At 45.9% G+C, this 10581-nt stretch overlaps 1 protein-coding gene across 2 annotated transcripts in view; it reads left to right on the forward strand.

Moving 5' to 3' along the window:
* The window catches only part of PI4KA (phosphatidylinositol 4-kinase alpha), a 98722-nt gene extending 90920 nt beyond the window's left edge, over positions 1 to 7802 (forward strand). For both annotated transcript variants that reach the window (XM_084649148.1, XM_084649149.1), the window contains exons 52-55: positions 730 to 889; positions 3438 to 3527; positions 4880 to 4963; positions 7124 to 7802. In XM_084649148.1, coding sequence (XP_084505274.1) covers positions 730 to 889; positions 3438 to 3527; positions 4880 to 4963; positions 7124 to 7175 — 386 coding nt within the window. In that variant the 3' untranslated portion in view covers positions 7176 to 7802. The remainder of the gene's footprint in view (positions 1 to 729; positions 890 to 3437; positions 3528 to 4879; positions 4964 to 7123) is intronic.
* Positions 7803 to 10581: the final 2779 nt, after the last annotated feature.

Raw genomic sequence — 10581 nt, forward strand, 5'->3', positions numbered from 1 at the left:
TTATGTAGTGAGTTGTGAAACACCTCACATTAAGTTTCATCTTTACTTTTGTATTCGTGCACTCCAAGTTCATCTGCAAACACACTTCAGAGGAGGGCAATAGGAGTGCATACAATATGTAGTCATAATGTGGGGTCTTGGGCCCACCTCTGTTATCCCTTTCAGCTGTTACCCTCACTGGTAGGGGAGCCAGATTGGAACAGCTCTATGACTGGTATCCTCATGGGCAGAGAAACCATGGATTTTTGTGCCATACTTTGGGGACAGTACCAGGAAGGACAAAGAGTATTTCCGGGAGAGGTGGGATACTGAGGGGAATTTTGCACTAATTAGAGATTCTGGGGGGTCTTGAAGGTAGCCCTTAGAGGTGTGCATTACATAGTCTAGCCTGGAGGGATGGAAGTGGTCTGAGGTCTGCATGGGAGAGGAATGGTCACAGTCTCTGGTCAAATATGGGTAATGAAAGGGACACGATCTGTCACCACTAGCTAGGCTATTGTCACATAAGGCTTGAAACCACAGAGAAACTTCAGGCTGAACAGAAGACAGCCGGCCCTTCTTTAGGGGGTGAGCCATGATAGACTGACTCCATTTACTCTCAAGTCTCCACATGGATTCCTGGTCTCTCTTTGGATGTAATTGAGCATTTAGTTTCTACAGCAATCAGTGCCCTATTAACCAGTACAGTACATTCACTGGTTTATTATATGTTTGTGTGTGTGTGTGCAGATTTTGGTTTCATGTTTGAAAGCTCACCTGGTGGAAATCTGGGCTGGGAACCAGACATCAAGCTGACCGATGAGATGGTGATGATAATGGGAGGAAAAATGGAGGCCACCCCTTTCAAGTGGTTCATGGAGATGTGTGTCAGGGGGTACCTAGCAGTCAGGTGAGAAGGCTTTGCATCTCTCCTCGTTTGTTCACAGCCAGGGGTGCTTCCACATCTAATAACTGATATTTAGTGGATAATCAGCAATTAGCTTTCTTTACTACTTAGTGCATTTGAATCTCATGCTTATCTGAAGGCCGTGTCCTGTGCAAATGGAATCATTGCTCCCCAAAATAGTGAGAACTTCCCTTAGATAATAAACATGACTCTAGAATCTGAGACCTTGCTTTGAATTATGAAGAACTGTGAAAACTCTGCCCTTACCAAAAGGCATCAGCCTGTATTCAGCAGACAATGGATATGATCTAAAATCTGGGAAGGGAAGAGTACTCTATCATGGGCCTGAGCCTATCCCAACATGCATTCCTCTTCTCTAACAATGCCAGAGTGTGAGGCAAGGTGGCTTCTTACAAAGTTTGCATTGACTTCATATTCTGATTGAGCTTCCTGGTTTCTTGTTCATTTCATACTTGTATGTCACATGGGGGAATTTCTTCCATGTTGATCTTTAAGTTTAGCCCTTTCCTTGCTTCGCTGTACTTCGTGTGTATGGTGTTAATAATCTGGGGTATGGAGAAAATTTTTGAATTCCTCTAGAACCTCTGCCATCAGCACTAATAGGACAACCACATTGAGCTCCAGCTGATATGATGCTTATCAGGTGGGGCCAGAACTTCCATTGTAAACCATGTAAGCAGTTTGAGCCCAGCAATCCAACTTGCAGCCAGCCAGTCACAAAGAAGATTTCTTAAATCTTTACTTTGGTGCTAGCACGAGTCCAGCACCATTTAACTTGGGCTAGGGAGGCAGTCTTGCTTGCTGAATAGGGCATTAGGCACTGGCAGTTAAGAGAACTATATTCTGTTCCCCCTTCTGCCACTGTCTCAGGGCTTGTCTATATTTATAGCTAAATCGGCACTGTTGCGATCGATGCAGCGGTGTCGATTTAGTGGGTCTGGTGAAGACAAGCTAAATCAATGACAGAGCACTCTTCCATCGATGTCTGTACTCGCCTTCCAGGGAGGTGAAGTCGGCGGGAGAGCGTCTCCTAAGTTACGTCGACTTGAGTTATGGAACGTAGGTAACTGAAGTGGCATAACTTAGGTCGACTTACAGCTTTAGTATAGACCAGCCCTCACTGTATATCTTTTGGGTAAATCATTAAAGGTATATTTTCAGACAGGTTGAGGCCACTCTGATGAAGATTTACCCTTTAATCTCTCTCTCTGTCAGATTTTTTCTGTCTAAAATGTGGCTGATATTTCCCACCTTTAGTAGAACGTGTTTGAGATGCTTCAGTGGGAAGCCCTCTGTGGATATGTCTTCAATGCAGAGTTTACTCAGGTGATTGGCACCTGGGTAGCCTACCCCAAGCCTGAGCTGCTGCACTCACTCATGGGTGTCGCTAGGACTTCTGATGGTGTATGCTGTTGTTTTCTGTGCTGCACTAAGTGGAGCCAATTCTTATTCATTTAATTGTGGGACACTTGCCTGCCTTCTAGGCACATTGGGGGAATTGAGGGAAGGCACTGGAAGGTCATCAGCACTTGAGTGATTTAACCTGCATCCTAATTGCAAAGTGGGAAGGTTACCAGCCAAAATGAAAGCCAACCCGAGGATTAGTCTGTCGTCCCAGGTTAGCCAGGTAGCCTGGTTTGAAAGCACCACCCCACTTGGGTTGAGAGTGTTTCATGTGTGGACAGGAGGCGGGTTAGGGGCAACACCCAAGTAAAATAGCCTAAGTTAACTATGCAGTGAAGATGTACTCTATAAAAGCGAAGTATTATTGATGCTAACTTAAAAAAATCAAAGCTTCCTCAGTTAGTAGCCCAACCTGTGTCCGTCTGGGAGCACTCGTCATGTCAGCAGAGTTCAGTGTGTTAATTTTGGCAGGCCTGGGAAGGCACTGAAACAGAGGCAAAAATATCATCTGAATGTTGGGAGTATTCACATAGCGGATGGTGGGTAGGGTTGCCAACCCCCCAGGATTGTCCTGGACTCTCCAGGAATTAAAGCTTCATCTTTAATTAAAGATTATGTCATATGATGAAACCTCCAGGAATATCTCCAACCAAAATTGGCAAACCTAATGGTGGGGGGTATAGTCATAGAGGGCTACATGGAGGCGTTAGGAAATAGTGCCGCGCTAATGGATTTCCCATGCTGTTTGCTTAAGAGCAGTGTGCTGTTGGATTCAGCTGATTACATTTTTACTATTGCCAAAAGAATGTTACTTTGCCCAAATACTGTTTAGTACCGTTCTCCCCAAGGTTGTTATCCATCTCACACCATTCTGCTTATCTGGCTGCCAAACACAGGGGAGCGAAATTGCCTTTGTCGCAGTAATTTAATTAGGGCGACAGACTGTGAACAGCAGTACAGCGCCATCAGCAAACATAAGAGGATTAAACTGTGTAGATTAAATTACAATAAAAGGTGTGATCCAGTCCCCAGCTGAATTCCTCAGTTTATGCTCTGTACCCAGCAAAGGCAGGAAAAGTTTGAGAACTCTAATTGCCTTTTGCCGTCTCTCTTTCTCTCTCTCTAGACCCTACATGGATGCTGTAGTCTCTCTGGTTACCTTGATGTTGGATACAGGGCTCCCCTGTTTCCGAGGGCAGACAATCAAGTTGTTGAAGTAAGTCATGCAGATATCTGTTAACCCTTTCCTTATTTTTTCACCATAGGAGCATTGCCTCTACTGTTTGTCTTAACGTAGCAGCAGGTGTAGTTTGACCCTAGCCAAATATGGCCTAATAAATGTTTTGAAGGAGAATTTGATTGTTTTATAGCGTCTCTCATGCAATAGGGATTTCAAAGCACTGTGCGCAAACTGAGTTAAATTCAACTAGTGCTGTGACTGTGCAGGTAAATAGAGTAGTTTTTAACTGCTCAGCATAGGTGCCGACTCTGTGGGAGCACCCACGGGAAAAAAAATAGTGTGAGCTCAGCACCCATCGGTGGCCCTGCCAATCAGCTCCTCCCCCACCCTCACCACAGTGCTTCCTGCCCACTGGCGGGCCCCAGCGATCAGCTACTCCCCTCTCCCCAGCACCTCCCGCCCACTGGTGATCAGCTGTGTGCAGGAGGCCAGGGGGGTTGGGGAAGGAGCAGGGGCAGGAATAGGTGGAGCAAGAATGGATGTGCTCGGGGGAGGGGGCAGGAAGAGGCGGGGGTGGGTCCCTGGGGGGAAGGTGTGGAGTGGCGGCGGGGCCTGGGGTGGAGCCGGGGTTGAGCACTCCTGGGGAAATTAGAAAGTCAACGCCTCAGCATTGGCAAACGCATAACCATAGAGGAGAGAACCTGTTTGAAGAAGAGGGATGTTGTCCAGGATCTAAGATTTGCACTCTTCTCAAATGCCATTGAGATCTTTAACGTTCACCAGGACAGGCACTGAATGATTTAACCTGCATCCTAATTGCAAAGTGGGAAGGTTACCAGCCAAAGTGAAAGCCAACCCGAGGATTAGTACCAAGGATCATTCCTTGGTCGTTCTTACAGTACAGTACTCCCCTAATACTGCATTGCAGCATCAGTAGTTTGGTGTACGTCCAGCTCCTGGTGTGGCACTTAAATCAAATCCACAACCTTCTGACTCTTGCGTTAGCTCTGTAGTCACCATTTCCTACAGTCATTCATTCATTCCATGTGGTGGGGAGGAGACCGTCTGAGCCCCAACTTACACTATCTCCAAAGTATAGATATTTGAAGGGCAGGAGCTGCAAGAGAAAGGGTGTTTGATTAGGTCTCTCCTCTTCCTAGAGTTCTTGCTGGAAATCCAGCCACAGTTTTACAGTATTGATCTCTTCTCTTGTGAGTACCAATACTCAGGTGATTCTTCAAGTGTCACTGTCTGTGGAATACACTGGGTGCTAATAATTACTACAGGAGAAAAGCTATACAGAACTAATATGCAACTCTTCGTTTTTTTTCTACTGTAAGAACCAGAGGAGCACAGCTAATGTGTGCTTTTTTCCCCCCCCAATACAGGCATAGGTTCAGCCCCAACATGACGGAGCGAGAGGCAGCAAACTTCATCATTAAGATCATTCAGAGCTGCTTCCTCAGTAACAGGTGTGGCATCTTCTGTCTGTCTTCTCCCGGTCTCTTCCCTAGACTGGACACTAGTTGGTTAGCCTTTTGAGGGGGTTAAAGATCTTGTGCCATAGGTGGCATAAAGCTCGGTAGTTGTTGACCTCACAGTAATGCAAGAGAGCGGCCCTAGCTTGTGACCATACTATACCTTACCATATATTCCCTTTTATGGGAGTAGACTATTACTAAGCTGAGGCAGCGGTTTCTGTTGCCTGGTCTAAAGAACATGGGATTTTCCGTGCCATCGTAGACAACAGCCTAATCAAGTTCAGCATTTTGCTTCCAGCAGTGACTGATGCCTGATGGCTTCCCAAAGCAGCCCAGCACCCCTCCTCTAATATTGCACCTAGCTAATTGTGTTATGCTGTTTGAGGGCTGGGAATCCTTTCTGATTTATGCAGGGATAACGTTGCCAAAGAATGGTATTGGCTGGCAACAGGGATCTCTTGCCTACTTTTCTGAATGAAGAGAGATTGTGACCTTCGTGCTCGTTGCCTTTTAGAAAGCTGGGAGTATATATGCAGAGGAAGCTGCATGTACAGCCTACTGGACTGAGCATGAGGCTTAGGGACAAGAATGCGGGGATTTAAAATAATTTTTGCAACCGATTTGCTGTGTTGTCTTGCCCAGTCACTTAATCTCTGCAGAAGAGGGAGAGTAGAACCTGCTGTCGGCACAGCAGTTTGAAGATGTAAAGCACTAAATAAGTGCTAAATTATTATTTGTGGAGAAAAGTATAACCTACCCTTCTCTGTGATGACCGTTCCTCTCTTTCCAATCAAACTTCTCTTCATACCTGTGTATCACATCGATGCATTAGTCATCCGACTACTTGACATTACATTGCATAATGCACAATGGTTCAGAAAGAGAACAGCACCTTGCGGAGCAAAGACAGCAGTTTGGCAGCTTGGCTCGCCCAAGCCAATCTGGGTGGGCTTCGTTCTCTTGGGATGTGGTATTTAGTGTACTGAATAGAATAAAGCACCGCATTGGCTTCACAATAAGCCCAAAAAAACCTTGTTAGCTAATTACCCAGTGGTAACCGTGTTCATGCCTCCTGATACATAAATAGTTTTACAGTGTCCTATGAAAGATTTGAACAGAAAATTAAATTAAATGCAAAACATATATTTTAAATATTAGGTTTAGCTCCTATTGTAAAAGCTGACATTGTCATTTACTCACCCTTGGCCGCCTCAGCTCATTCTACGATGGCATAAGATACAAGATCATGTCAGTTTCATGTGTATCACAGACATAAAAGTAATATTTAGGTTTGCTTGTTAATATTTCAACTACTGCCACTCTGGTTACTTCTATTTCCATTGTTGTTCCTGTTCTATTTTAGGTTACTTGGATTTTTATGTGACCCTGCCCTTGTGCAGTACTCTGAATACTACTCAAGTGAATTATGTATTTCTTTCCCCTAAACAGAAGAGTTGATTTGATCTAATCTGCCTAAGGTGCCTCTTGCAAGTCTAAGCACTGAAAGTTTGTTTCCTGCTAATGCATAAAATAGTAAAACCACTGCAGACTTCGCCCCCTTTTTCTTGCCTTAGTAAAGTGCAAAGAAGTTATTCTCTTTAGCCTAGCAATAGTGGAAGGTTAGTCAGAGCCATGCTTAGCCAGTCCAGTTAGTGAGGATGTAACTCTTACTAAGTTATAAGTCAGTCTCTCTTTTGATGTTGCTGCACCAGTCCTAGTGTCAGTGACAAAGCGTCTCTCAGGTTAGCCTTATAGTCACTAACGTGCCCAACTGTAATATAGTACTGTAGCATAGTTTCCACTTAATGGAATTCAGCTCAGGATTAAGAACTGGAGAGGGAAGTAGTATGAATTTATTTTTTAACAAAGGACCTGCTGATTTAATCATGAAATTATAGAATGATTTCTCTATGTACTCTCAGCTGACTGGCGTCAGGGCCAAATGAGCTCTGCTAGTTTAAACTGGAGCAGACTGATGCGTTACTCATCATGACACTGCTCTCTCACAGTGCCTTCAAAGTGGAGGTTTAAGTTTGATTACAGGTTATCATCCGTGCATCTTCATTTCTTTGAGATTTCATTTTTGCAGTTGATCTGCTGATGCATTTCTATAGCCCCTCATTCACCCATGATTCTTCTATTGTTTTGTAGGAGTAGGACATATGACATGATCCAGTACTACCAGAATGATATCCCATACTGAGAGACAAGGAAGATTAGTCTGGGGAAAATGATACTCGTCACATCCCAATGCCTTTTCTCCAGACTAGTAATAGGAACTGTTCAATCACGCTTCACTGTCTCCAGTCTCTCGTGTGTATGTACACATTTTACTGGACCCTGCAACAATCAACAAATCCAATTAGTTCCTCTCTCCACTGGGATGTATATTTTTTTTTCTGTGGTTTTCTTGGAGTTGGCTGCAATCATAAATGAACATCCTCCTCTGGTTATGAATGTGTAAATTCTCAGAGGTAAAGCTGGGACGTACAGGAGTTTTTGTGCAATGCAAGGATTTTATAGTGAGTTTAAAAACCCTTAACACACCATCCAGTAGAATCCCCTGAAAGTGAGGGGTTTGAAGTTGGAGCGATGAAGAAGTGTTGATTTGCTCTAATTATACTGTAGAAAAGTAATGATAATCGTCCAAGGTGGTGATGTCTCTGCATCTGTGTTAAGACTTTGCACTGTCTATGGTCCCTGCTACATGGTCAGTATTTCATATGTACATGAAGAATGTATTTTTTTCCCTTTTGTGTGTTTAAAAAAAACCAAAACTCTACTGAAGATATATTTAATCTATAAAATGTAATAAAGATCTTCGACTTTATTGTGCCTGTATTACAAATCCTTTGAAATATACTCTTCTTTCACCCAAGGGTTGTAAGCTGCTTGGGTTTGGTCCAGCACATCATTTTGCAAGTTCACGCAGTGACTAGGGTTCATGTTCACTGTGGGTTTTTCCCCCACCTATCTATAAGAGGAGTCTCAACCCTTCTTCAGCCTTGGGCATATTCACTTTTAAATGGTAGATTATTATTTCTGTAAAGGTATTTTCTGTGCAGGTTTCTCGCACCTGGATTCAACTCTGTAGATTGACAGAAGTAGAGCTCCTGACATGCTTAAGGATTTTTGGTCCCCGAGGGCAGCAGTAGTATGTGTCATGAACCAGGACACAAAAATGGCCATACTGGGTCAGACCAAAGGTCCAGCTAGCCCAGTATCCTGTCTTCCGACAGTGGCCAATGCCAGGTGCTTCAGAGGGAATGAACAGAACAGGTAATCATCAAATGATCCATCTAGGATGTGGGTGGTCAGGCTTAATAGTCAGAGAAGAGGCAGTCAGGCCAGGAACAATGCTGAAGGTCAGAGCCAGAGTCCGGTACCAAAAGTCAGAGCCAAAGGTCACAACCGGAGTCAGGAGTGGAGCGGGAGAGACAGGACGATAGCATGGCTGTGAACAAGGCCGGATCAGGCCTGAAGCAAGATTAGGAACAGGTGGGCACTGGCGAGATTGTAGCTGCGGGAAAGAGCATAGAGCTGCCGGAGATCAGTTGTTGCTGTTGAACCTAAGAACAGGTTTGCTGCCTTCCTCAACCAGTCAAGTGGAGTGGTCAATCAAGTGGCTCTAATGAACTGCCCGGAGACTGGGCAGCTGCAGCAGCAAGTCCGCATTCTGACAGTATCTACGTTCGCCAATCACCACTTTTTCCCCCTATGGCCACCACGGAACTTAACTGTGACCTTGGAAACTTCCAGTAGGTCCTTTCTTTACCTCCTGTTTGAGTTCAGCAAAACAGCTCCCATCTCAGCTTGCGCAGGGTCAGTCCTGCCTTGAGTAGCTGATCAACCTGCGTCCCTTCCTGCTTCCAAGTCAGGTCTGAGTGGTAGTTAAGGCCTACCCTCAGAAACTAGCAGTGCTTGTGATCCTCCGTTCCCTAGGTGAATGATTTGGCTGATCAAGGACACTGCTCTGCAGGGTGTCAGAAGATCAATCGGCCTTCTTACCAGGGTGTTGGCATTACCAGGGTTTGTGGTAATATACCCAGTGTCCCAACAGACAACTAGGGTACACAGGAGCCCAGCTACATGTAACTCAATTAAAACCTCGAGGTAGGGTGCAGGTCATCGCTAGTCTGGCAGAAAGAGTATGCAAGGGCCAACAGGTGAAAGCTGAAACCATGCTACATTTATTGTGTCTCGTGGCTGCAGCCGTGTTTTTACCCATGGTGTTTTGTGGACCTCTTATCTTTCCCTTTTTTAAAAACAAAAAAGCATGTTCACATTTTGGCATGGGTCTTGTTCTTTCCACTAGCTGCGGTTTTATTTTCCTTTTTTGTCTGAGATTCCTTGAACGACCAGCTTTACAGCAGTGAGAAACCTGCACAGATGGTACTTATCGAGAAGAGATAATTATTTACCTGTCATCCTACTTCACTGAAGATACTGAGCCGGATCCTCTAGTCCTGCCAAGCACATCTCATCCAGAAGGCCACAATTGGCTTTCAGCCACCTGTATGCTCTCCTGATCCAGACCCTGGTTCAAACTGAATGCTGCTCTCATCCATGTGTTACTACCCACAGCCTCATTCCGGCAGCCAGAGGTTGCTGTGAGATAGAGGCAACCTGCTGCTCACTTCACTGTGAATGGTATAGATGATGCCACAGTAACCCATGAGTCTTCAGGGGACCAGATTTGCTTTTTTTATGGCCACTTTGCACCACTGGAGTAGGGCTCAGAATTTGGCCATCATATTTTAGGATTTGCACTCACTTCCCCATACATCTCTCCTCAGAGTTTGCAGGGGAACTTTATTCAAGTGCTGTTCATCTTTATACTTTTTCTAATCTATCTTTTTGAGGCATTGTCTCTTTCAAGCATTTTGGCTTACTTTCCTTTGGGGAGTCTTCACTTTCTGCTATGTCAGGAAGGATCCAAGGGAAGTGGTTACACTCTATGGTGACATACAATCACCAGTGGGTCTCACACGAAGGAGATGTATTAGGGCAGGGGTGGGCAAACTTTTTGGCCTGAGGGCCGCATCAGGTACAGAAATTGTATGGAGGGCCAGGTAGGAAAGGCTGGGGGAGGCTATGCCTCCCAAAACAGCGAGGCGTGGCATGCCCCTGCCTCCATTCCAGCCCCACGGAACTCCCACCCCCATCCAACCCTCTCTGCTCCCCACTCCTGACTGCCCCCCGGGGCGCCTGCATCCTATCCAAACACCCCTGCTCTCTGCCCCCTGGCCGTCCCCCCGGGATCCCCATCCCCTATCCAATCTCCCCTGCTCCTCACCCCCTGACTACCCCCTCTAGGGCCCCCCCAACCCCCTATCCAACCCTCCCTGCTCTCCCCGCCCCACATTACCTGTGGGGTCAGAGGAAGGGGGGCTCAGTCCTTTCCCTGTGCATTTCCCCTGCTTGTTTGGCTGCTGTCCCTGGCAGTCAGACAGGACTCGCTCCCTGTCTGGGCTTGGCTGCTGGGGACAGGGGCCAAACATACTGGAGGTGGAGGGGGGCCCTGGCTTGCTCTGTCTCTGTCTCTGTCCCTGTCCCCGGCAGCAGGGCCCAGGCCCCTTGACCACCCCCCCACAACCTTCCCCTGCTAC

This window comes from Lepidochelys olivacea (genome assembly GCF_965140295.1).
Source record: "Lepidochelys olivacea isolate rLepOli2 genome assembly, chromosome: 15".
Taxonomy (NCBI): domain Eukaryota; kingdom Metazoa; phylum Chordata; order Testudines; family Cheloniidae; genus Lepidochelys; species Lepidochelys olivacea.